Source organism: Bombus huntii, chromosome 11 (assembly GCF_024542735.1).
Source record: "Bombus huntii isolate Logan2020A chromosome 11, iyBomHunt1.1, whole genome shotgun sequence".
Taxonomy (NCBI): domain Eukaryota; kingdom Metazoa; phylum Arthropoda; class Insecta; order Hymenoptera; family Apidae; genus Bombus; species Bombus huntii.
In genome coordinates, this window is record NC_066248.1 from 3,902,495 (window position 1) to 3,930,327 (window position 27,833).

The following is a 27,833-nucleotide window of genomic DNA, read 5'->3' on the forward strand; positions in this document are numbered from 1 at the left end:
ATAAGCTACACAGATGGCGTAGTGAAGAGATACTATACACAGTGATCTTAAGTAGAAAATGATTTTACGTCATAGAACGATATTTTTACATTCTTTACAGTATTTTTTTTTTAATCGAACCTAGATAAATGCCCATAAAAAGGTCTGCTGCTGCAAGGTTGCAAACGAGAAATCGTGGGACATCCATCTTGCTCCTGGAGAATATTAACACGAACGCTACAGTTCCATTCCCAAGCATGGCGAGCAGAAATACTACCCATACACCACAACGTAGAGTCCACCAGTCGAAGAGATCCTGGCAGGGTAGAAAAGGACCTGTAAATCGCGAAATATTTCAGACTTTTTGTAATACTGTGATTAAAAAGTTCTCGAATGTCTGAAAAGGAGCTTGTGATAGAATTACCAGGTTGAGGTAGGCACTGTACGTGAGAAGGCAGTGTTCGAGCTGGTTGGGTAGCTCGGCTGTTCTGCTCTTCAAAATAATCCTCAACGTATGAGGGCAGGTTACCAGGGTACGTAAAATCTGAACCAAAGTTAGCCCAAAGTTCATTTATTTGCGAGCCAAATTTGTCGGTCATGTTATCTAGAACACGTCATCACTTCAGTGCTGCAAAGTCGTTTTTTTCATTTTTTTTTTTTATTTGATTTGAACGAATCGATGATCGAAGAGAGATATTTGGATGATTTCTCGCGTAGCAGAATGTGTGTTGTCGTGAACTTATGCCTTTTTTAACGATTCTCTGAGAACCTTCAATTAATGGCGAATTTAAAATAGAGTATATTGTAGTTTCGCTTGAGTATATGTTTTTGAGCTTTACAAGATATTCTTACGTTCATTGAAACAAAATGTTAATAATATGTACAAAGAAATACGCTGTATTAATAGCAGTTAATTATAGGTGGAAAGTTTATTACATAATAATTATTTATGTTTCTTATTAATATTTCTGAGCAATAGAAAGATTGATATCAAAGAGTTAAAAAGAGGAAGCACAGAAAAATGGAAAATTTGTCCATCAATTTTAACCTTGTTAATTGTAAAATGAATTTTAGATTCGCCATAGATGATAGTCGAAACATCATGTAATTTGTTTCAAGTGGAATACTTTATTTCTATCTTTGAAGTGTTTAATTCTCGAATGTCGAAATTTGTTTATCCATGTGGAAAAACGGTGTTCGCATGTGGATTGTTGGGAATGTTCTCAAAACTTGTACAGCTTGAATTTTCACTGAAACAGTCTTAAACAACGTAAATGAATTTATGCGGCTTGCGCTTTGCAGCATTTCAGTGTCGGTCGACTCATAAACTAAAATGTAACAAGCTAAGTTTTTAACAGGATAGAATTGTTTCGCTGTTACGATTCATTTATTACTACAAGATTGATGTAGATATCTTCATCATTTCCGTTACAATGTTCTAATACGGTAGCGATCTCCGAAAACTTGTTACTTTCTTCATCTGTTAGTGAAGTATTTTGATACTGTTGTGAGAGGTGTCATGATAAGATGATTAGTGGCAATGAGTAAAATAATCAAAGGAATCTTCAATTGATGCAGTTCAAACATATTTATATGTGTTTATATTTGAAGGTGCAAAAATACACAGATTGCAACCGTGATAAAAAATACAGAGATGACAAAAAGGGGCAAGAAGGAACTAGAAAATAGGAAAAAATAGATTTTTAATTCAATTATAAACTTATATAAGTTTTAAAAAAGAACGGTAAATATAATCTATTTATATAGATTTGTATTTATAATTTTTCTGTCGAATATCTTAAAAAAAGATTGAAATGTCGATAGAAAGATAAAAGGATTTCTTGAAAGAATAATGATAAATATAGAACAAAAGGAAATGTCGAACAGTATCAACTTGAAGGATCCAGACTATGAAAGCTCGAAGGATCTCAACCGGGGAATCAGTCGATTGAGCTACTTACTAAGCTGTGGCCAGATATCGGTAAAGCTCGAGTTCCAGAGGATCATATCAAAATCGTTGTCAGTTGGGAACAGGATCGACTCTTGAACGGAGGACTTGGTCACCGGATCCTCCACTTCGACCGACAAGAACGAGCAACAGTGATAAGCGTACGACAGTACCATCGTTTGCACACGTGGAAACCTTTCGGGAGCCGGGAATTCTCTTAATGCTGGGTTGTTGAACGTCTTAAGATGTAACAGACCTGACAGTCCCAATGTTGGCAGTGCTGGAAATACGTTATTCCCGAGATTTCTGAAATTTAAAAAATACAAAATAAATGTATAACGTGTAATAACAAGCCAATAAATACTACTAAGGAAATGTGTTAAAAAAGAATAAAATTATAGAAAATTAAAGACCCTGCTTTTACTTGAAATTTCCTACGTTTAGTTTAATTTTCTTTTTCATATAATAAATCACGAAAGAAAGGATAAATTTAACAAAATTTTTACTCTGTTCTTCGATTACTATTTACTCTATATAATTATACATAGAATTGTATATAGAAGATAGAATACAGTCATGGTTTTTAAAGTAAAAATGCGGTTTCCTTCGACACTCACAAATCCTCTAAATGTTTCGTCTCTTTAAACGCATCGGGATGAATATATTCGATGTAATTGCTCTCTAGATCCCTGAAACATAAAGTCCTCTTTTTCAAGACGATAACGGTGAACTACCTACACGGGATTAATTGCGAGAGACGACACTTACAACACCTGCAACCTTGACAACCCGACGAACGCGTCGCTTGGGATCACTTGCAGCTTGTTGTTCGACAGAAGCAGGTCGTGTAACATGTTCAGACCTTTAAACGGCTCATCTGGCAATGAAGGAATCACGTTACTGGCCAAATCCCTGGAAAGAGAGATGTTTCCTTTTTATGTATAAAATAAATATTTAATTTTGCGAACCTCGTATTTACCCAACTACTTAATTATTGCTTTCTCAATACTTACAGAACCCTCAGTTCGCTGCAATTTCGTAAATTTGGCATCTCCGTTAGAAAATTCGATTTCATGTCGCTGGAAACGGTCAAAATAAATTTCAATAAATAAACAATCTCGATAGGGGAAGAAATAACATTTTTGAAATAAACAATCGAACGATTTTTATAAAAGGAGAATTCGGTGCAAGGTCGAATTACGAATTAATTATCCATAGAATCTGATTTTATTTTGAATCGATTGATATTCTACCCACTTTACATTAGTACGGCAATCCATTATAGTGGAATCTCGTTTAAGATACCTCGGACTAAATCGATATGAAATAAATTACCATAACACAATTTTATTATAATTTATTATTATAACTTTATGTTATGGTAATTTCTTCCATATCGATGTATGCGTACCAGACAGTTTGATGCGGCACAACGAATTTATACGCCAGTTTAACTTCATCAATTTCTCATCGTATTATAATTTAATTTGCCATTAATCAAGTTATATCGACGTGCAATTAATTCGTTATAATAGAATGCTGCCTCAACCGCATTAAACTACCACGGTGAATTTATACTTCAGTCTTTGATATTCTACATCCTGTCGTACGTTTATTTGCATTAATCATTCGCGTTACAATCGAAATCCACTTACAGACTTTTCAATTTTGGACACTGCTCGCACAGACTTGTTGGAACGCTCGTCACTTGTGCTCGATCTAACCTCAATACCTCCAGCGATTTTGTCCCATTTAGATTCGGGAATATCCGTAATTCTTTCAGATTCGAAAGAATCCTAGAAAATAATTTCTACGTTACATTTCTTTTAACAGACTTGGATTCTATTTAGCGATAAACTGGCAGATTTAGACCTTAGTTATTCTCGACTTGGAAATTCGCATGATATTGATCCAAAGGAAATATTTTCTATTTACATTGTTAAAGCATAATATAAAAGCTTTCGACTTAACTTCGTTTTGAAGTATATCAAATTTCTAATTTTCTTTTATAATACATGGTCGAAAGTTGAAGTTCGAGCAAATTTTGTTTTCTAAATTTGTATCTGTATTTATTTCTCAAACACGTTGTCCCACACGTATACCAAATTTAATTTTTTAAATTCATTTAATTCTTTCTCTTTCATTGTCCTTCTCCTTCGAGAAACAAGTTTAATTATCTTCTTTACCGACAATACGCGGATATTTTTTAAAATATAGATACTTATTTTCTTGTATATCAATAGTCCAATTATTCCCCGAATCTATTATTATAATTATGAGATCTCTGATGGAAAAGAGTCGGATCTTCGTGTCTGACCACAAGAATCGCTATAAGATTTATTTACTTTTAAGTACAGTTAGCTGTTTTTGACGAGTATACTCGTCGTGAAGAAACGGCAATATTTTGTGTTATGACGAGCTCTGTCGGTAATAAAATTAAAGAATAAAACATCTTAATTCTATATTATAACGAGTATACTTGTCATCGTTTATTTTTTGCGACACGTTTTAGGTGCACGCTTTTCAAAGTTTCCAAAGTAGTCGCAACGGCTAACTGGTTAACAGCTGACAAATCGTCTCGAGAAAGATCTATACTCACAATTTACGGAGCTTGTATAGATTGCGGAAGGTGTTGCCGTGTATTTCCTTGATCGGATTTCCGCGTAGATCGAGCGACAATAAATTAGTGACACGCTGAAACACGTGTTCCTCCAGTGTTTCGATCCGGTTGTTCGACAGGGACCTACGGAACCGACGGAACATACACGAATACGACTTTCTTGGCTTCCTTCCCTTCGGTGAAAACGGAAAACAAAAGGACCGGCGTCGATCTCTCTTTCGCGGTTTCGCTTGTTTCAGCAATTTTTAAAATTTTGTCATTATCTTCTTAACCATACATCGGCAATAGAAAAGCAGAAAGATCGAGGAAAAGGATATTCCACGGAATCATAACGATCATGATCACTCTGCATAAATCGCTTTGATCGTTTTTTTAGTTTCGGATGAATTTTGGAAATTTTGCGCGTGACATTACCGATAGTACATACATTGAATTTTTGTTCCAGCATTCTTCGGTTCTGACTTCCAGATAAATTACGATTCTTTATTTTCTTTTCACCGATGAGAAACGAGTTTCGTTGATTCGCTTTTTCCTCTCTTTTTTTATTAAAACACGACATTTTCTTTGTCCTATTTTCCTTTGCGAAGGGAAGTTTGTTCGCCGCAGTAACAAACTTTCAGTTAAAAAACGAGACAAAAGATAAAGCAGGAAGTTAGATGAAAAAGTTTAGAAGTCTTTTTATTGTTCAATTTAAATCTCAAGGTGCGGTCCCGATAAGATTTCCCAGCAATGCAGAGTGATAATGGTTGGTACGCTTAGGCGAACAATTTTCGTTAAGAAAACGGGAAATCTCTCATTATGGAGATAAAATCGCGATGATATAACTATCCGGTCGAAGGAGACGCGGCTCGATAAGGAAGTAGTATTCATAGAATGTAAAAAAAAGTTGTCAAATTACATTTTACTTAATCGATGCACACTTACAGGTCTTCAAGGCCAGAGAGCTTAACGATCGCGGTCGGAATTTTTGTTAAATAATTGTCATCGAGCTCCCTACAAAGCAGACAGAGAATTACAACTTTAAAAAAGATCCGCGGACACTACACGTGATCCCTTTTTATCTTTTTTTCTTTTCTCTTTTTTTTTTTTTTTTTTTTTTAGCACATAACGGATCATCCGGTCTCCGTCTTTTTTCTTTTTATTATTCGAGCGATAAATTCTCTTACGAACACAGAGTAATCTTTCTTTTTCGTTTTGCTTTTTCTCTCTTTCTTTTTCTTTTTTTGCAAGAATTTTTGGTGCGATTTGTGGAACACTCACAATACTCGAAGGCTCGTTAAGTTCGTAAATGCATCGTCGGCGATCGTGTGCAAATGATTTCGTCGAAGTAATCTGGAAAAGACAGTAAAATACGTTTAAAAATGTGTGAAAAAAACAAGCGACAAAATTGTTGTCGGGTAAACGGTGGATATATTCGTATTCTTGACCTATCTAGCGAATTGTTCTTTTATTATCGTTCTTACGTGAACTTTCGTTTCTTTTGTCTAACGACGCGCACCAGTCCAGTAGAGTTCACTTACTCTAGCGGATACGTTTGATTGTAACGACTCTATTCTAGAAGCGTTGTATATCGATCGTTGCATTCCCATTAAATAGATTTGTTCTATCGTTCTAACAATCGTAAATGGACAATGTCTGCGTTGTTTCAGCGTTTTGAAGAAATTAGGCGTTACATTTATTGTTCGTATGATGATGCACGTATTTGCTTATTATCGTAACTTATCGAATAAAATAATAATTAGATAATTATTGGCGCTTGATAGTTTTCGGTATATTATGTTCAGCCAAAAGTTTCTTTCGTTTCGTAAAGAAATAATAGATGCACCACATTTGTTCTTTTATTGGGTTGGCAACCCAACCCAACCCATTGCTAGCTAATGACAAAATCCGCAATCACTTAGTTGCCAACCCAATAAGACAAAAATCACAGCATTTGATAGATTAGGCTTCGTTTGTAGAAAGGTGCATTGTTGCAAAAGACATATTTGTAAAAGAAAGACACTTTTGGGGCAGTCTGATACATAGTATTAGATACGTACACTATTGCAATTAGGACAAGATTATTGCAATTAAGGTATAAATATTGTTGTTATTTCTGTATTCAGAGGTAGGATCACAATAGCTATTATTTTATTCTTTGGATAAATCTACCGTTCTGAGTCGAAAAACCTTTATCGCACTTTCTTACATGGACTAGGGATAAAATCGAAAGAACATCTCGAACCTATCGATTAAATCTGTCGATTGTATCTGGAACTAGCTTCTAGTTACTATTTATTGTAACTAGCGCATCTGCATTTGGATGGCGAGCACGAGCTCACCTTGTCATTTTCAACAAATATATATATTGCAATAGTGCACGTGTCTAATAATATGTATCAGATATATATACATATGTATAAGGGAAATCTATCATTTCCTCTCTGTACTTACAACACTTCAAGATTGAAAATTCGATGGAAGGCACGGGCTGGAATGTCTGTTATGTTGTTGCTCGTTAGGTCTCTGCAACAATCCAACGAATGGTACAATGAATACAAACACCTGTATCGATACATACTATTAAATATATTGTTAAAGTGACGAGTGAAGTGAAATGATCGTGTTAGCCTGTCGTTTCAAGCAGAGGAATAGAAGAGTAGAATTGTTCGTCGTGTTTGTTCCCTGCTTTTTGTAATTATTACACAACAGCCGGATTACGAGCGACATAAGTAACAGAAAATCTAACGAAGTTACGTCCAACGCGTTATTCGTTGGTCTGTTATCCGCGACAAAAATGGAACTTGCATAACACAAAGCGTATGTATGGCAATTCGATAGTCGGATTAGCCGAGATATTCGATAACGATAAGGGGAATTGTTTGTAATTTTTCTTTTTGTCCTTAGTGTCGTTTGTCCCGGCCCTGTTATATAACGTAGATATAAAGTCAGGAAAATAAAGAGGAAGGAGAAGACGGGTAATGGAACGAAGAAAGAAATGCAAATAGTACGGACCCGTAAAACTGAAAATTTATTAGCCGCCGTCACGTACGTTCTGTATTTTCAAGCGTGAACCGTCGTCAAACGTTCCTGACGAATCCTCTCCTCTGCTTAGCTGCCTTCCCAATTTCACACCCACCTCACGAGACAGGACAGACGCGCCGAGTTTACGACAGACCGATTCTACTTCGGTGCGCTCCTCTAGACACCCTCTACATACCGGGTGTCTCAAAACCAGTTGTATTTCGTCGTTTCGTCGTGCCAATTGTCGGTCCAACGAATTTTTACGTATCTCGTCGTACGATACGTCGTGACGCACGAGCGTGCAGCAATTTCGATAGAAATTTCGGTTTTCCGTCAAAGAACGATATCTTCGTTACCTTCAACGATACGAGGAAATGTTCAACGCGTTCGATGCGGATTTCTCGAAGGATTAAAATTTAGGATAAAACAAGGATACAAATTTCCTTCTATCCACTAAATATAAGTTTGCTGTACTTTGATTATTTCACACGCTTCTACGTATTATATCATAACACGCGTTTTGCAGACTTTTGGAACTGGGAATTAAAAAAACCCCCAGGTCAAAAATACGCGTAAACATCTGCAATTTGGCTATTAGTATCTCGTCGATTTTGAATCACTTTACCAAAACTCGCGCGCTGCTACTGTCAATCGTAATGAAAATTGTACGAATATAATTTATACTATTAGCTTGTCCCAAAAGTGTCTTTCGCTATCTGCGCGCAGCTACTTCATCCGACAACCTAATCTGTGAAACGTAAACGGAACAGGGTAATAGAAGAAAATGGTCACCGCATGGTTCAATGAAATGATAATGAATTTTAAAATAATAATAATAATAAATTCAACAAAAGAGAAAATGTTATGCAACTGACATTTCCTTTACAAAACGAAAGAAAGCTTTGGGACAACCTAACGTAATCGTTGCTCGAAAGAGATATCGTAGAGTAAGCGTGAAAATCGTATGGCGAGCATAGGGTAGGAAAAATAAGAATTCGTAGAAATTTCCATACAATTACGTTTGTACGCCATCCCCCTCGTTGCGTATCCAATCACCGTGTTTTACGGCGACCTGCAAGCTGGATACAATTCGGCGAAGCGTAAGCCTCTCGCGCGGCAACAGCAAATCTGCGAAAATTCTGTCGTTCGTCGTTTTAAATATCGTTCGTTTTACACGGCCGTAAAGTGATTTTCCAACGAACGGTGGTCATATTATCCTCGGTATAGTATCAATTACGTGCTGGTTACCCCTTAACGGCCGCATAAATTCGCCGATATCGAGCACGCAGCCACTTGAACACCACGGATATAGAATGACTGTTCGAGTGTATCCGTCTGTTTAAATGGCTGACGCGTGACTCGACGATTTATGCGCTTAGTGTCCTGGCTGCTAGAAGCAACGCCGGTATTTTCGCTAATTTCCATCGTATTCGAAGCTTGACGGTATCTGGCGAAAGTATTCTCCAACGGTTACCATGGAAGACACAACGTGAGGAAGATACAGAAAATGAAATACAACGTGGATAATATCGTGCTCGCTAGGTGAAGCATCTTGAAATTTTATCGGCGCTACGCAACGAGACGCGACTACTGCTGTTGGAAAAATTTCAGCTCAATCTGAAAGTATATACAGGGTGTCTCCGATTTAAATGTCGGAACTTTAGAACCGCGTGTGAAGGCGATAAACTAAGAAGAGAGAGAGAAATAGAAAAATAAACGGGGAGAGATCTGCTGGTTTTTGATAAATTTTAAAGAGAATCGCGAATTATTCGTCTTATCGTCGTTCGAAATTCTGATCTGTCGCAGCAATGCGAGCGTTACGTCTAACAATGACTGCTCTAGACGACTATTTTATAACTAATAATATATTATTATAAATAATAGTAATAATCGATGGCAAGACGAATAAATAGATGTAAATAAATAAGCTAAGACAAGATCTTTGTTCCTTTTCCCCCGATTTTCTCCAAAACGAAGCAAAAGAACGAGCAAATCTCCGATGGTTTTTTTCATCGATACTTTGACCACCGACTGAAGTCGATAGATCTTGGCAGAGAACGAAGAAATGCGTCGAATGATATGTAAAATAACGTATAAGAAAATAGAGATGATTTCGAAATCTTTGAAACGCCTCCACTTTCGGAAAAAAACACGTGCGCCACGTGACGTATCACTCGAAACCGTTCGAGTTTTCCTAATGAAAATGCCTATGTTCTACCGTTTTAACGCTATATGGCTCGTCCCAGTCGCTGGAAACATACTGTATACTTGCTACACTCGTACAATATATAAATATCTTGTTGCGCACCTCCTAAGTACATTTTCAGATTTGTCCCAAACTTTATCGATACAATCACGACAGCCGGATCTCGTTGCGGTGCTAAGAAAATTTCAAAATGTTCCATATAACGCTTGTGATATATTCGTAAAGGATGTTCGCACATGCTCAAATGTTTTTACGAATTTAAAACGCTATGTGCCTTCTTCTTCCATTTTCTCTATTTCTTAATCGAACGTCGAACGAAGAACAACGTTGAAAAGCACCAATTAAAAAGCGAATATTAAAAAGAAAAAAAAAAGAAAAAGAAACGCAAAAGAAAGCGAAGCTCCGTTGTTCCGTGTGGTTTCCGTGTGGCCTGCGTGTTTCCACACATCGATCGAGTTAACTTACGCAGGCGCATCCGCGAATTCTGCCAAACTTATGCAAGACAAAGATATTATTTAACAGGATGAAACTTCCTGCGGATCCCTTGATCCGTTTCTTTACTTCATTTCCGGCATTCCAGAGAATTCGATTTCGTCGATTCTGTGTTCGCGATACGAATCTTTTCGAAGCGTACACGCGTGTCTGCGCCGAGCAAGGCGTCTGCCGTCGAAATTGCTGAAAAACCGAAAGCGGAGCGAAGTTTTATTAGATCGGGGAGATCGCACGGATAATATGAAAATTGCTTAAATCGTGAGACGAATTCCCGTTGGTTAAGCTGGATCGATCGTACGAAATCTTAGATGGAAGTGGAACAAAAGTGATGTTTTACGAGAGCGCGGAGAAAAAGAGGGATATCGTGAATGGTTGCTGGAGCCCAACGAAGTGAATAGAAATCCCATAACGTCGGATTTCAAACGAATCGAATTTTATCCCAGGCGATACAAATCCGATGACTTCATACACACACGCGTTACCGATTATCAGATTATCAATTATTACGTGGGGCGACACTCTACCTAGACCAGGTCACACACCGCGGGCCAGACGGGAACCAGATGTCCGCCCATCCTCGCTGCGTACCTCAATATTCTTAAGGACCCGTCATAAATGCCAGTAATTTGCCAGCTAAGGTCCTTCAGACTCAACGAACATCTGTTTTCCGAATCATTTCTAAAGACCATTGTCTACTACGGCTTGACAAGGGAAAGTTAGTTTTTCTCACGCACGATGCAACTTTCCTCCCACTAACCACTTTCTCTCGAGGGCGGTTAAGACCCTTCCTAGTCCACCAACCTTCGTTTAACCAATTAACAACGAAGCCTATTTCCCTCAGTCTCTTAGCCAAAATCGTCACCAACAAATCCGATGGTCCCAAGGTGCATCTATCAAAGATCTTAGAGTTTTTGATTGGAATCGTCGAAGAATTTCTATGTTGGAATTACTCGCTGTTCCCCATAGTTGGTCGGTATGTTTAATGGAAAAATATTTCACAGAATTTTTCAGTAGCAAAAGCGAAAACTTCGAAGGAATTCGAGTATGATAAACTATTCTTCTCCTTCGAATTATGAAGCTTCCCTCTGTGCTTCTGATTTACGAAGCAGTCTTCTAGGATAATGGAGAAAGTGCTGCATATTTGGAATATCAGCTTGCTTAAGACGAGTAAAAAATTATGGCAGAGGATGGAAGAACGAATAAAACCACGTTTTATTTATATTTATTTATATTATACGGGAAATGAATAAACTTGGACGTTTCAAACTTTCGGTAACAGCGAAAAGCAAAAAGTATATGAAACTCTGGTTCGATTGAAAAATTACAAAATATTGCCGTTTCCTCATGACGAATATACTCGTCAAAAACAGCTAAGTGATTAAGATAATTGTCAGTACTACAAAGTTAATAAATCGCATAATCTATCCGTTCGTGCATTAATTCTACGGCTTCGTGAACAATTTTTTCCTACTGCTCTCGAGAGTACAAACTGTGACGTGAAATTGTAGGCTTTTGATGTTTCGTTTTAACGTTACGAATTCGGAATTCCGAAGAGAAACCTACCGAGGAGGATGTTGTAGGCCTCTTTCGCGATGCGAATTACGAGGAATGTCCTACTGGACAAATTGTAAAATTTAAATAAATAAATAAAAAAAAAAAATTACGAGGACAGAAGGGACGAAGAGTGCAGTGTTTCTTGTGAAATTCGTGAGTACACTGTGAATGTACTGGTTAATGAGCGCAAAAGTTACACCTGTATCTACCGCAAGTAAATTTGAAGACCTAGAACTGATACTTATCAAGTCTAGTTCCTACGTTGTGCGATTTTTGTGACTGATTAAATCGTAGGAGAAAGTAATTTTATTATCATCTCGTTTTTTAATCAGTTAACGTTTGACGAGTATACACGTCGTCGTTTATATTTATTTACACGAGAAATTTCTGAAACTAAATTCCGCAGTTAACTGGTTGAACTTATACAGCGAAGGTAAATTGGAACATCGCTGTTCCGAATTACATCTGCGTTACCCTAACGAAATCGTTATTTTCTTTTATTTTTAATTTACCATAAATTGGCCTTTTGCTGCAGATTCAGTTCAAGAAATATCAAAGTTACGATTCGTCGGCCAATGTCTTTGGTTAACAGATCGTTCGCTCTTATCGTTTGCGGTGTCACGAGTTGGATAAAGTTAGTAGCCTTTTAGGTAGTTTGGTATTCGAAATTACCAACAGTGTTCCAAATGCGCTGCACTTCCTCTATCTATTCTAATACGGTCTCGTAGCTTGACAAAACAATAACATACATTTACGCCACTTTTGCACGTTGTTTCGCTGCCTGGCGTTTAATAGCGCGATTAACCCCGTTCGTCACGCTCATTACGCTAAGATGGTAGAACGGAAAAGCTACCTCCGCTGGAAACAACGTGCCCAAAATCAAGCACGAAGCCGAATCTAGGTTAGATGGAATGCAAAGAATCGAGCAGTATCGAGTTTTATCGGATCTTTATGCTAATCGACGAGAAAAACTTGCGAAATAAGCCGGGTACACTCTCCGAATCCTTTTGTTCAGCGAATCGTAACCGAGCGCAACTCTGACGTATACGCTTGGTTGGGAATTCATATTGTAGGATTTTATTATTTATTTATTTAAGGTGGATTAAACAGGCGTTGGTTGAACAGGAAACGATGGTTATATAACGTGGACTAAATACAGTAATGTGCTATAAGTAAGACAAGTAAATAGTTAATTTACAACTCTCGTCATCACGGTTCCAACGCTCACAACACTTTGACTTCTCAACTCACACTGATCGTTAATTCGTCTTTCTCCCTTTGTCTTCCCTTAGCTTAGCATCCCTTTGTCTTTTCAAAGGCCAGGGTCACGTAGGTCCTTTCTCAGAGTAACTGTTCGACTGAAGGACCGACGACAAATTGATGGACCAGTCGGCACTTCGCCTTTCTCGCGACATTGTTTATGGCCCACCCAATATCTCCTAGCCATTTGTCTACGATACTACGATATGTACGCGATTCCACGGTTTAACCAGTTGTTTGTCGCGAGCTCTTTGAAAACTTTGAGAAACGTGTACCTAAAACGTGTCGCGAGAAGTAAGCGATGACGAGTATACTCGTCGAACACGGAGTACGCGTGGCTGCTATAATATAGAGTCAAGTTGCAACGAAATGACTGTTTCATTTGCGAATGTTATTACTGACAGGGCTCGCGAGAGAAGGAAGAAAGGCAAAAGACGAATATTTCGCGTAACACGCAACCAGCGATTGCCCGATCCGAAAACTTTCCTTCGTAATGCTTCCTCGTCAACGGCTGTTTTTCGTTCGGACGATGGCCAGACACGAAGAACAACGACGTTTATGAATTTCAAAAGACTCGGCCCCCATGGTCGTACGTTTTCATAATCGCCGCCAATTAATCATTCTGTCGGCTCTTCTTATCCGACCTGTTTCACGCTCGGCTAAGCAAACATCGATCCATCCGACGCAAGCTCGAGATGAGACTCGTCGAAAACGAAGCAGAACGAAAAGGATGCATTGATTTTTCGCGTCGACTGAACGTCGCTCGAATAAAGAAGAAGAAAGAAAGAAAAAGGAAGAGAGAAGAAAGAACGTGAACTCTTTGCGAGGTTTGCCTTTCTTCCAGCATCTTTGCCTCGGTAATGAAAGTTTTTTAGCTCCCAAGAAAAGGTTTCGCGGAGTTTCACGAAGAGGACAGGAAGGCTGTTTGCGTTCAATGGGAATGTTCGATGACTTTTTCAAGAGGAAGTTTCGCGGAGGGGATCGTTTGCAAGAGAAAATCCTAGTTTCTCGGATCGGGGGAGAGAAATGGATGGCGAATGCTCGGACAACTTTTCTTTCGCGCGTCTCGTGTAGCGTGGAGCAGCGGTGAGCCACGGATAGGAGTTTATCGTAACGAGAGACGCGTTTACGCGGAACTAGCTGCTTTTTCTCTGACAATTTATCTTCCTCGTCATCTCTTTAAACGCCTGCTTCAGCAGTTAATTGAATTTCAAAAAACGCTATGATAACGCTACGTCGTCGAAGTACTTCGACGAAATACTTCGCGGACAATGTGGAAAATAATCGAAATAAACGTGGAATCGCTGTCGGATAATCCTAGAAGAATTTTTACGTTGAGCGGCAATATTTCCACGAAAATGGTAACTGCTACGCTTGGCAATAAAAACGGTACGTTAGATACAACGTTCTCGAAAAATGGCTTTTATCGATCGCAATTTTTTCCGACTGGGTCGAAAATAAAAAAAGAGGAGAACAGCGAGGAACAAGAGGACCCGGGAACGACGAGGGATCGGTCATTCGGAGGCGGAACGGAGGCGGGTGTCATCGTTATTCCAATCGTAGTCGTCTCGCTACTTTTCATCATAGGTTTATCTCGGTCTTTTTTTGGCTCTTTCTCTCTCCCGTATGTCGCGTTGTTCCACAAATAATGCAGCCACCGTCTTTTTTACGAGCTTACTGCAGTAAAAGGGAAATGATCCCCCTACTGTGTTCGAACGATCGATCGCTGGAGGGTAGTTTATCCGGCTCGAGGACTATACCGATTTTCCATCCGCTTTTCATTATGTTATCGTAGCTTGAGTCGAACGGAGCGATGATTTTCTGCGAAGGGAGAAAAGACACGAGCAGAAAGCCCATTGTCGGTATAATATTTCTGTATCAAGTGATATTTAAACCATTCACGGACTGATCGTCGCCGTAAATTGAATGAAACAAGAATTTAAAAGAAAACGATACCCGATCACGCTAACCTCGGAAGATAAAACAAAAAGGCAGGACATAAACTTTATGCTTTAGTTTCATTCAGCAAGATACGAGGTACACGTTCGGATAATTTCAAGCAACCGATATAGTTATCGAACTTGCGGCGACAAGCGACGTTTAAAAGTGCCGTAATCGAACGTTCACGGTACTTACAGAACGTATAATAATCGCCACTGAGAGAATTTTTAATCGGCGCGCGTACGCGGCTACGTTATTTTTAAACGTTACATATCTGTAAATTCGGCAAGGATATCAGTTACTTGAAAATATCTGAACGTGTATAGTACCTCGTATCTCCGACAATTAGCAGAACGCGTGTATCTTTTCTTTTTTTGTTCTTTTATTCTTGCGTAGTCGGCTATCATTTTTGAAAGATATTCGCTTTACTCGTTCCCTTTTAGTTTAATATTTGTCGACACCGTGGAAAACCTATAGGTAAACACGCTGTATCGATAAACTTTCTCGATGTTGTTTCGTTTGGTGGAAGCGAAATTTCCGAATTCCAGGTCGTCCCGAAGTTACAGTGTAGTAGATCGTCGAATTCATCCTGTACACGGCCAACAGCTCCGTGAAATTCAAAATCGATTCCTTGTTGAAAAATATGTTTTTTCTTCTATATGAATCGATTAAGATTCAAATAGAAAATTCAAACTTACAGAGATCAATACGAAGACTGTAAGGAAAATCACGCGAGTGAATCATCTATTCCTAATCCGACTGTATCTAATAAAATAAAGAGAATTAACACAAGTTCGTCGCTTTGACTGTTGAAAGGCTTTAGAGAATAGATCGTTTCATAAATTTCGTCGTGTTTCTTGCCTGGATTTTAATACGACGTTACTTTAATTCGTTAATGCAAATGTTACGTTAGTTTCACGATTTACCAGGGGAACCATCCTTCAGTTCGTCATACGTTATTTATTTATTACGTTATTATTTATCCTCGATGCTTTGAAATATTATTATTATTATCTTCGTCAATATGATAGAACGATTCACGGTCAATAAACGAGCGATCTAGTTCCAGCGTGTACGAGAATCACGCGGGTTTCGCTAGTGAATGACCCGCGATTTACATGACACAACTACTCGAGATCTCGCTAATTTAAGACGATGTGTTACGTTCGAATGACCTTACGTGGCTGATCACTGAACTCGTTTCAACGTACGCTATTGTGCCATGAATGAACATCTACGCTATTCTATCGAAAAAGTTGTACGCAAAACGAACGAACAATTGTACGCTATTTTATTTAAAAACAATAGTCTTGCGTAACACGAATGGAAATCTATACTATTCTATCTAAGAAAAGTTTCATACAAAATGAACGAGGATTTCTACCAATCTATTTAAAAGAAAAAAAAAAGAGTTTTACGTAGAACGAAGGAAAATCTACGCTGTTCTATCTAAGAAGTGTTTTACGTCAGATCTACACTATCCTATAAATAAAATAAATCTTCTGGACAATCTCGACGAAGGATAATTCGCGCGTACTCGTAAACAGACGCAATATATTCTGCGGAACGTGGAACAACTTTTCTAACAACGATCGTCTCGTTCGCGCGAGATATTATATTCCCAAACAACGAGTATGAACGTTAATGAAAATGTGTGGAATAACGACGAAGCTCGAACGATTCGATTCATAGCCCGACGATTTAACGAGTATTTCTACGAAATCGACCAGGCATTTAATATTAGATTCTTAAGTCTGTGATTTATCTAACTGTGAATTTATCGTGTTTCGGGTTAGCCCGCTGTAAATTTAGTATCGCGTGATTTACGATATGGATCTAAGGAGAAATAAACCCGGGTGCAGAGAAAGCGCGTGTCTGGATCAAACAATTAAAAAAAAAAAAACCTACTCACGAGAATTAATGCGCCATTCTGTTCCGACTTCTAAATTTACTGTCAACGTTCGCTCGATAACGACCCTTATATTACACCGGGTAGAACCATTCTGGTCCTCCGTATTACGCCATACGATCAAGATATTAGATTACGCGTATCGTGCAAGAGAGAAAAACGCGTAACAGCAGTTGGAAAATGTCTGAGAAGAGGAGGAGGAGGAGGAGAAGGAGGAGGATAGAATTCACCAGGACAGGGACCGAGTGATCCGTCTTCTGTTTATGACCGGTCGTTTTTCACGATAATACTCGAAAACTTTCGCGGTGATATAAAAGCTACCGTATGACAACGGGCGCTGGGTCTGACCAGGAGTTCCTCTATCTACTGGAGATCGGTTTCGCGTCGGATGGACGAATTAGAGGATCCACGAAGAGTCGCGTGACTTCGTAGACGCGTATTGAACTGGTCGCAGTGGCCAGTGGGACGATCTGTGCACGATGAAAAGTTGAATTTTACGATAATTTACAATTTCGCGATAATATCACGGATACTCGAAACGCACTGGTACTTTCTTCTTGAATGGACAGGCTAACACCAGAACTACCGATTGTCGAGACGAGGCTATTTTTTCCAAAATCGGTAAGAACCACCGGTGTTTAGAAAATACGTAATAATCGAATACTTTTATATTTATCGATTTATTACTTTCTTGCAAAAGGAATTCCACGGTACGTGGTACGTTTTTATTGGACGAAATGTATTATACATCTGGCACAGTGATCGCTGAAGGAGGCTTGGCACGTTTATAAAATCGTAGAACCGGTCATTTTCACCGGATCGACACCGTTGTATCGAACAATACGTAAAAATTCGTAAAAAATTGTACAAAACGAGGTCGACGATTACGGAAGAAAAGCAATTTTGGTCGAATTTCGAGTTTTAATGTTTAATCGTCTAACGTCTAATCGTAACGATACCATTCGTCGCTTGACGAATCTTCGAGGCTGATCTCCTAACGCTAACTTGCTCGTACCGTGTGCCTTTAAAGTTTCCGATATTTGCAAGCGGACAGAAAATTGCGTTAATTATTATTCGCTTGTCTGCGAAGAGAGACGTTACAACCTTGTAAGAAGATTATTTATACGATGTGGATGAATCATGTGGCCAGGTAAGTAGCAGTGACGTGGCATTGGAAGTTTTCACGGGCGAAAGCCAAAACTCATTAACGTCGCCTCGCGTTAATTTTTCGTCGACGACAGTTGATAGGCATCGATCGATACGTCTCTTTCGTGAACGCAGGATCGACGATCGTTTTTCTTCTCCCTCGCCGATTAATTTCAAACTCAATGTCAAACGTACCACGGCAGAGGGAAATACTTAAAAGTCCCATTAATTTGACCGAGAGAAAGGAAAAGGGAGGAAGAAAATTCTTTTTTCCCCTGCTTATCGAACTCTCGGCAAACTCTCAAACTGCATCGAACGTGCTACGACCAAACGATACTTACGAACGTTGCCAATCTGCTCTAACAAAAGAGCAGGGGAAGAAAAATTGAAAGAAAGAAGGGGAGCGATATCTCGGAATAGAAAATAAAAAATCGTTTAACTCAAACCCGATTCAAACTCTAAAGATCTTACGTTTCATCCCGGACGACCCTAGTGAAAAGAGGAGAGTGCAAACGATCGTTTGATATTCCAGTCACGCCCTCACCGCTGGTATTCGAATCACTTTGTTACTGGCCGAGAAAGTTTCAATCCGATACCTTTAAATAAGCATGTCACTTCGCCCTCTTATTAAAGAGAAAGAAACGCTGTCTCATTTTTAACCCTTTTATTGCTAAAGGTGACTATAGTCGATCAACTTCCATTTAACGTGCACGATTCGTAATATACTGGAGCTGACTATTGTTATTAAACCACGAGCTTTCTCTGCATAAAAAAATGATTATAGATTGTACATTCAGTCTCGAGTGTATCTTGTATAATAAAGATGATCGTAATCATTTAACACAGTCGATTCGTATTATAGCGGAGCTGACTATTCTTATTCAACCAGGTGCTTTCACTGCATAAAAAGATGATTAAAGGCATTCAGTCTCGAGTGTGTCTTGTACAATAAAGATGATCGTAATCATTTAACACAGTCGATTCGTAATATATCGGAGCTGACTATTGTCGTTCAACCGCGTGCTTTCGCTGCATAAAAATATCGTTATAGTCGTTCGGTGTCCAGTGTATGTTGTTGTATAACGAAGATGACAGTAATCATTTAATACGGACGATTCGTGATATACTACAGAGGTGACTATAGTCACCCAACTTTGTACTTTCACTGTATGTAAAAGGCTATTATAGTCACTGCGCTACGTGTCTAAATATTTCTGAATATACAGGGTGGTTGGTAACTGGTGGTACAAGCGGAAAGAGGGTGATTCTACGCGAAAAAAGAAGTGGAAAATATAGAATAAAAATTTTTCCTTCGAGGCTTTGTTTTCGAGAAAATCGACTTTGAATTTTCGGTCGGTACGCGTGCACTTTATCGCGTCTCGTTGTAACGGATCTCACTGTGGATCGTTGTCTCGATTGACGTTATTTTTTTAATTTTTTAATTTTTATTCCATATTTTCGACTTCTTTTTGCGCGTAGAATCACCCCCTTCCCGCTTGTATCACCAGTTACCAACCACCCTGTATATCGATCACAACGAAAGGGCTAATGGTTCGTGAATCGGCTCGTCGATCAATCGAAATAAATAAAAAAAATGCCCACTGATGTTCAGATTATTTATTATTATGGCCAGATGGTCGATAGACGAGCGTAAACATCTAAAAGGAACGGTGAAGGACTATTAATCACGCCGGTCACGTCCATGACGTGGATCGCGTGTACATGACGTTATTGTGAAAGTAATTCCAGCGACCGTTGCCAAATTCGACCCATTTACCTCCACGGAAAAGGAATATTTTTTAAAGAAATTTTATTACGATCCCCCGTATAAATTTCGCCTCTCGGCTACAACGAGATACGATTTTTTTTTATTCTCTGCTCTCATCTCCATTGCTCATATTGTAAAGCAGCACGACTACGTATATCGTGAGGGGAAAGTAAAAGCCGAGTCTCGAGATTATTGTTTCTTCGATTACAGTCACTCGCGCGCTTCGTTGGGCAAGCGGAGAACGAGAGTTTGCGCGATCGACACTCCAACGAACTGGAAGGATATTTTATTCGTTGTTTGATCGGAGAAGCAGTTCGTCAAACGAACGACGTCTTTTATATTCTATTACAACGTGTTCTTTCATTTTATTTCCTTCCATTTCATTTTGTTTCATTTTATTAGATACGAAACTTTCGTTACGTTGTACTCGCAACTTTCCTTCTTCTTTTACGCGATCGAATCTCTTTTCTTTTCATTACAAGTCTCGTATCCGATAGCGTACGCGTTCTTAAACGCGTGATTTAAATTCTTATGATTTTCTCTTAACAATTCTTCATACCGAAGAATTTATCGTTCTCGTTAGAGGCTAGTGTCTTTTAGACGATTAATTAACAGCTGCGTTTTGAATTATATTTACAATTGTGTATCGTAATTGCATGTATTTTTATTCTGTTTGTTATTCTTAACTATTTATCTAGAATGTTATTTAAAGAAATTCAGCAGATTTACGTAACAAGTATTTAATCGCAAAGATGGTGATGAAATTAGGTCAACCGTAAGTGGAGTAGAGATTATGTAAAACTATGATAAGTAAAATTGCTTCGAGTTACATTAACTGTAAATTTCTCAGAAAGTTACGCAATTCCTAAGATCGGTCAGAGATTTCTCATTCGTCGATTATATTCAAACCTCGAGTCGTTCGGTAACGTAGCGACTAAATTCGTCGAAACACTTGCTCGACGATACGTTATTTGCCAATCAAGTAAAGATCACGTACGTCCACGCCGATACCTACTCGTAGCTAAATTAAATATCATGTACGTACAGCGTACGTGGACAGTATTGACCTATATAACAAATTCCAGAACTCAAATGTCAGACGACATAAGGCTGGAAACTCAATATACCCTGAGACATGTACTACCATGCATACTTATAGACATTCCTGTTGAACCAAGTTGGAGATATCGCATAAAACCGACCAACGAAACTAAATAACGAAAGTCTGAGTACGAAGAGATAGCAAAATTTTGAATACAAGGTGTCATACAACGAAACAACGTATTTACGATCGTACGAAAAGAAATCTTCTCAGCTTCTCAGAATTAAACTATCCTGAAGAGGCGCATGTAACGACAAGAAGATATTTTTACGAGATATTCGAGAATGATTATCTTTACGCCATTTCTGGACGCGATTCTTCATTCTCAGCGCAAAGGAACCAACGTCGAAGAACGCAGTTGCTTCGCTTTCGTCTAACGAAAATTTCGTTACCGTATCTGCTTCTCGCGATCGCACGTCGCTGCTTGGCATTGACAGTGGCCACGTAAATTTTATAGCAGAGGTTCGACCGCTATTCGCCAAAGCGCTACGAAACCTTCTACTTGTAGCGATACAACCAAGGATGAGCGAACGTTGGTGGAGAACTAAGGCCAGCTTGATAGCGGTGTAAGTGGTAATTTGGCCATGTGACGCAAAACCCACGGAATTATAAATACAGCAAATTTCAACAGGTAAAAATGGAAACGTAACGTAGACCTGTTTCTTGATTCGGTAGAAGCAAATTCGAAATTATTCGTAACGCTATCAATGCCAAGCAGCGACGTGCACGTTGTAACGCGACGTGTTTGTCAGTGCACGCGCGTAGGAAATACGAACGGCCAAGGAATTTCTTCTTAGAGGAATTCTGCGCTCTCTCTCTCTCTCTCTTTCTCTGCCCCTCGACGTTTTACTTTTGATATTGTCGCGCTACAAATACCTTAATGAATGAACGCGATCCTACGAGAGTGAATTTCCTTCGAAATCGAGCGTTCTGCGCCAGATTCCATCGGGGTGACGAGTCGCGATATAGGTCAGAGCGAACGTCGTCTCTGGTTATCGAGATTCCATCGTGCACGAGAGAAAAACGGGGTAAAAGCGAAGGAAAAAAAGAAACCAGAAGAAAGAAAGAGACGAAGAGGAACAAAGAGGGGAGAGAGAGAGAGAGAAAGAAAAATTGCAAGACCGCGAGAAACGCGCGCAGACGTTTGCCAAATGAATTTTCGTTTCGCTTTGAGGCTTGTCACCCTTGATAAAATGGTCGGGGAGAGAGGGATCGATCCCGACGAGAAAGAATCTCGGCGTGTCGACCGACTCTCGGACGATCGAGAGCCGGTAATCCGGAAATATTCGTGTCACATCTGTACCGGATACATCACTTTTCTTGGGTCACGCTCGCTGCGCTCGAAACGCCACTTCTCCCCGATGATTGCCCACCGGTGTCAGTGTTTTTCGTTCGATCGCTGCCGCTATTCATAAACATTATTTTCTCCCGGATATTCTTGGAAACTATCGGCTGAATGAACTTTGGAAAATTTCCTCCTTTGTTCTTCGCGTATCGTCGTATTTAAGAGGATGTTCCAAGTCTTCGATCGGAGAAGATTCGAGAAGAGGTCGAGAAGAAGTTGCGGAGGAGTTTTGGCGAAATTTTTCTCACTCTTATCCCATCTTCCGGTGTTTGCGAAAATTTTGCGATGTTTAATTTCGAGACTTTTATAAATTGTATTTGTAAATTGGATGCTTCGATCGAGCAATCTTTTTTCCTTTTTCCCATCGTTTCCACGGCTAACGTTGCGCTCTCTGCGAATATACATTTAATCGATTACCACGAAGCTAACGATAACGCGACTTTGGAACAGGACGATTCCTACTAATACGAGATGCACGTACGCCTGTTCGATTTACATATTTTCGTATTTCGCTTACACAAGTACAGAGCGAGCTAATAATAATGTGAAAAATCCGCGCGACGTTCCACTGCGAGCCGAAGCACATTCTCGCGTAAAATAGCTAAAAATGGTAATTTCGTATTTCAGGACCACTGCCCTGTAAAGAACAGAGAATCTGACTTATCGCGTCTCTCCTCCGCGGTCTTCGCTTTTCGCTAAACTTCTCCTAATTCTACGACGCTACGATCTTCATCTATCAACGTCGAATGTGGCGATTATTCGCAATTAACGAAAAGTCAGCAGAAATGTACCTTCATCGTGAACGATCGTCGAACAACGAATTGTTTCCTACAAACTCGATGAATATTCAACGACGAAAGAATTGAGAAACTACCCCGGATTATCCGTGGGATTGCGTGTTGTCGCAAACGAACACGTTCGGCCAATTAACGAACCCTCGCAGCTTCCTATCGAGGAAACGGGTCTCCGTCTTCAGGTTCAATTTTAGGCGAACGAGCTGTTGACCCGAAACGTTGCACGAGATTCGTTTCCGCGTCGTGAATCGACGCGAACTCCACGACCTGGAGCAGCCACTTGAGCGTGAAAGTCGTTGGCGAATAAAAAGTTGTCGCCGGCGTGAAAATACATGTGCAACGCGAGAATCCTAACGACCAACTAACCGGAAACGGCGAGTACCATTTTTCCTCCTTTCGTTCTTCCATTTTTTCCGTATTCCTTTAACGTTTTCCTTTAACGTTCGCTCACGTTCTTAATATCAGCTCGACCATCAACTGAATATCGTTGTTCCTATTGTCGTAACTCGATAAATATTACGCGTGAGATTTTCCAAAGTTACAAGTTGCTGGATGTGCGGAGCGAATTTTGGAGATTGATCGACTGATAGAGAACCGTGTTCTTCGTTCGTTTCTACCAGGGAACCTCGTATCTGCTTGTACAAGTCCTTTAATCCGAGTATTTTATTGTCCGGATACCTAGATAGCTGTTGCAAGAGAAATGCTCAATGTTACGGTACGAGAGTTAGTATGGTTGATCAAACAATTTTGGTTACCCGTGATAGTCTTTACGAACGATTACAATTTTTCAAAACGATTACGGATAATCGTTATCGACGAGGGAAATTTGATTTTAGTCACCGTACTGTAACCGATATAAACGAATTTTGTATTTTTTCGTTGCCGGTAACCGTTATCGGTGATAAACATTTTTCCTGCATATTGTCGATTGTTGTTAACGTTACTTAGAATTAGCATATATACTTATTTACGATATAAAAAGAATTAACTATGAAACTTGTATATGTTATCGAGCAGATGCTATGAAAATGTATGAAAAGAGGAATTTTTTTTTTTTTTATTTATTTGTTGAAATTACAATCAATTCTCGCGTTGAGAATTTTCAGTAATTTTTCTGGCATGGCGTAGTGACATGGCTGTTTATTTACAATAAGTTAATACTTATTATAAATAGGTATAATTTATAAGTGAAAAATATTGTCGTATAGTCGTTCGTAGTAAAAATATTGTACTAAACTATATTTTTGATTTTATCCTTTTTTTTTATATCTTCATGGCGATTTTTTGCTCAATAAAATATACAAGTTTTCCTGTGTTGTCGACGAATATCAATTATCAGTACCGTTAACGACGATCGAACGTAGTCAGAAAAAAATGTTTGTCGTCGATATTGGTCAGCGGTAACCAGAGACAAATTCTTCGCCATCGATAATGGTTATCGGTAACGAAAACAAAATTCGGGCCATCGATAATGGTCACCGGGAAGCAGAAAAAATCCCGGTCATTTATATCGATTACTGGCAACCGAAATGAAATTCCTGTCGTCGATAACGTTTATTGGTAGGCAAAAAACATTTTAATCCTTCATAATGGTTATCCGCAATCGGAACAATCGAAAATTACTATTTTTTGGAAAGTTTCTTTCGGATTCATCGATAACTGGTTTCCATTTAAATGAGACTGAATTTCCGCTCAATCACTCGCTCAAAAAGTATTTAAAGCAACTGTTACTTCGGATCTCAGTCGTTGACAAGTAAGAGCGCATTTATTTCCCAAACAACTGCAAAATAACAATAAATATAAATAAATAAAAATATATACAGAGTGGTTGGTAACTGGTGGTAGCCGAAAGAAGTCGAAAATATGGAATAAAAATTAAAAAATTTAAAAAATAACGTCAATCGAGACAACGATCCACAGTGAGATCCGTTACAACGAGACGCGATGAAGTGCACGCGTACCGACCGAAAATTCAAAGTCGATTTTCTCGAGAACAAAGCCTCGAACGAAAAATTTTTATTCTATATTTTCCACTTCTTTTTTCGCGTAGAATCACCCCCTTTCCGCTTGTACCACCAGTTACCAACCACCCTGTATAACGTACATACACGATGTTTCAGAATACGTAATCAGCAAGAAGAAGGTAAGTATGTGTTGGTGTCAATACCACCTAATGACAAAATCCGCAATCGCTTAGTTGCCAATCCAATAATTCGAACGAAAGGAAGAGAACAAAGAGCGCAGTTTTAACTTTAAACAAACAATGTAAAATTTTACACAAACACAAGAATCCCTAGCGACTTGGTGGAAGCGTATGCTTCATCTATCGCGCGTTACATAGAGCAGCGAACTTCGACAAGCATCGTAACTATGAGAATTGTATTCAGCAGCTAATAAGCGCCAAGCGAAGGACGGATAACGCTCGACAACTTTGCCAAAGAGATATCGCATAGTTTAGAAAAGTTCGCAAGAAACGCGCAAACATGAGAATGGTTTGCGATGAACCGACGATGAAGATTTCTCATCCTCTGTGCAACGTTCTCAGCCGATTTTCCTTACGAGAAATTGCAATTTCCGGAGCGATCGTGGCAAGCGTATTTGCGCTGTTCTAATAAGAAAAATAAATAACGAAATGCGTAACAGTTGCATTACGAACGAGACGATCCGCACAAATGTCTCTCCGCTTTCGTAACTCGTCCGAGCTTCTTATTTACCTTCCATTAGTTGACCAAAGAAAAAAAAGAAAAAAGGAAGAGAGAAAGAAGAACGGAAGCGGAAAGAGAAAGAGAAAGAGAAAGAGGAAGAGGAAAAGTGAAAAGAAGGAAGAGGAGCGCGTTATAATTAGAACGAACAGCTCTACTAAATGGGAGTAATTAACGGAGCAAAAGATTCACGTCCGTTCGACGAAAGGATGAATGAAACGGCATTGCCTTCGACGCTGTGCTTTTCGAACCTGCTTCTCATTTTCTATAAATAATTCTCATCGATGTAAAAGCGTGCACTGCGGCGGCGTATACCGAGCGCGCTCTCTCTCTTTCTCTCTTTTAAAAACGGCGCTGATTTATTTTTCGTGCAGCGCGAACGAGATTAATCGGCGCCTAACTGCACGCCGAGATATCGGTCGTTGAAAGAGCCGATGTAGAACCGTCTTTACGTAATAAATGGAGCAACTGTTGATCGCGGAACGATTGCCAGCCAGGGGGTTTTTCCCTCGTTGGAAATTTATGTAACACTTTTCTCTCTCTCTCTCTTTTTTTTTTGCGAGTTTTTCTCGATCTTCACAGTTACCAGTTATTCCGGTGACAAATTGCGAAATCGATTATTCGAAGATTTAAGAGAAACGTTTGGCTGGTCGGTGCTTACACAGTGGAGATTTTGCATTTGGAGTTTCCACGGGGACGAAGGATGGGGAAAGATACCGTGGACAGTGAAATTTTATTGGATCCAGCGACGAGTTTGTTCGACTCTGTTCGGTGTACGGAAGAGCGTAAAAGTCGCTTAAGGACTGGATTCTAAAGGTTCGTAGTTGAAGGACACAGATTCAGAGAAATGGCACGAAGAAAGGACGATCGACGTTGATCAGGTCGATTTTATGTGAAAGTAAAGACTACGCTCTTAACGTGCACTTTGAGGAATTTCTGCTCTATCAACTTCTAACTCCTCTGATTATCCATGGAAGTTTCACAAAAGATGGTTCGATTGACAGATTTCTTAAAGAACGCGTAAATTAGAGAACTTTAAAGAACTTTACGAATTAATTAGAACTTTGCCAGCAACTGGAACGTAGTGCCAAAGACTGGCATAAGAACAAGGAATTATTAACAAGGGAACGTATACTCGCGCACAGTGCTATAGCGTACAAACGTACAGACGCCTTGGCTGATAAATTTTAGGATAACGAAACGAAATAAACTAGAGGATACGAAGTTAATGCAACGATTCTTAACTGGTAATCCGCAGACGCCAGTGGAGCCACAAAGTCCTCGTAAGCGAAATACTGTCGTATTATTCGAGTAAAGGATACTTAGTACACGTGTTTGTTTATTTGTATATATTATAATATAAATTTTTCCTCTTCAAAATGCAAGCTTCTTAAGCTTCGAGTGCATGCAGTCTTTTTTATATTTTTTACTGTTTAAAAAGATGTCTGAAAATACGTTGAATTCGTCGTTAGATGATATCGCTATGGAGCAATTTTTAACACTACGCGTTACTTGATTTTTTAAGATTTTTTAAAATTTAGACGAAACGAGATTTAAAGAAGAATACGAGGAAAATGAAAAAATTCTGAATATTATTGGTCACGATACATCTGGTCATAATACAAAAATACGATGCACGGTTAAAAGACGTGATCTTTGTATTTTCTTTATGACAACTGCAGCTATAGAATCGCTATATCAGAGCTAGATACAGAAATAGGTATGGCATTGTTTCTCCGTCGATTTACCGACTGCTGACAATCAATAATTGGCGATAATTTCCAGCTCTGGTTTCCTGGGTAGAGCGCGAATTAATCTCGACGACCTGCGTCGATTAATCAACTGCGATTCCACAGACGAAGGAAGATAAATTGCTTCGCTTTTCAAGTAGCCTCTTCTCCGCGCTATCGCCTTCTATTCCTCTGGCCTTTTCCTGCAACCGACTTCCTTGGTGAAAAGAAAAAAAGGAGGGGCGGGGGAGGGGAAAGGAAAAGAAGAATATCGCGAAATTGAAAGAAGATCAAATCATTGTGAAGAAAGTTACGGTCGTGGTAAGAAGATCGC

The 27,833-nt window shown here is 39.1% G+C and overlaps 1 protein-coding gene and 1 long non-coding RNA gene across 12 annotated transcripts in view; one reads left to right on the forward strand and one right to left on the reverse strand.

Annotated features, from left to right (window-relative positions):
- The window catches only part of LOC126870863 (lutropin-choriogonadotropic hormone receptor), a 37,744-nt gene that overhangs the window by 3,678 nt on the left and 6,233 nt on the right, over window positions 1-27,833 (reverse strand). For 4 of the 11 annotated variants that reach the window (XR_007691457.1, XR_007691456.1, XM_050628952.1 and 1 more), the window contains 11 exons: window positions 6,981-7,052; window positions 5,808-5,879; window positions 5,472-5,540; window positions 4,527-4,670; window positions 3,583-3,723; window positions 2,941-3,006; window positions 2,696-2,839; window positions 2,545-2,616; window positions 1,941-2,233; window positions 404-583; window positions 121-315 (listed from right to left, as the gene is read on the reverse strand). Coding sequence is in view for 9 of the 11 variants with exons in the window: in XM_050628952.1 (XP_050484909.1) it covers window positions 121-315; window positions 404-583; window positions 1,941-2,233; window positions 2,545-2,616; window positions 2,696-2,839; window positions 2,941-3,006; window positions 3,583-3,723; window positions 4,527-4,670; window positions 5,472-5,540; window positions 5,808-5,879; window positions 6,981-7,052 (1,448 nt within the window). In the remaining 2 variants the exon portion in view is untranslated. Of the gene's footprint in view, window positions 1-120; window positions 316-403; window positions 584-1,940; window positions 2,234-2,544; window positions 2,617-2,695; window positions 2,840-2,940; window positions 3,007-3,582; window positions 3,724-4,526; window positions 5,880-6,010; window positions 6,543-6,586; window positions 6,802-6,980; window positions 7,053-27,833 lie in introns of those variants that run through there. The other 7 variants (XM_050628953.1, XM_050628959.1, XM_050628961.1 and 4 more) reach the window with 7 other exon arrangements.
- On the forward strand, window positions 7,062-11,909 carry LOC126870889 (uncharacterized). The gene is made up of 2 exons (XR_007691467.1): window positions 7,062-7,346; window positions 7,434-11,909. It is a non-coding gene; the product is annotated as an uncharacterized LOC126870889 (long non-coding RNA).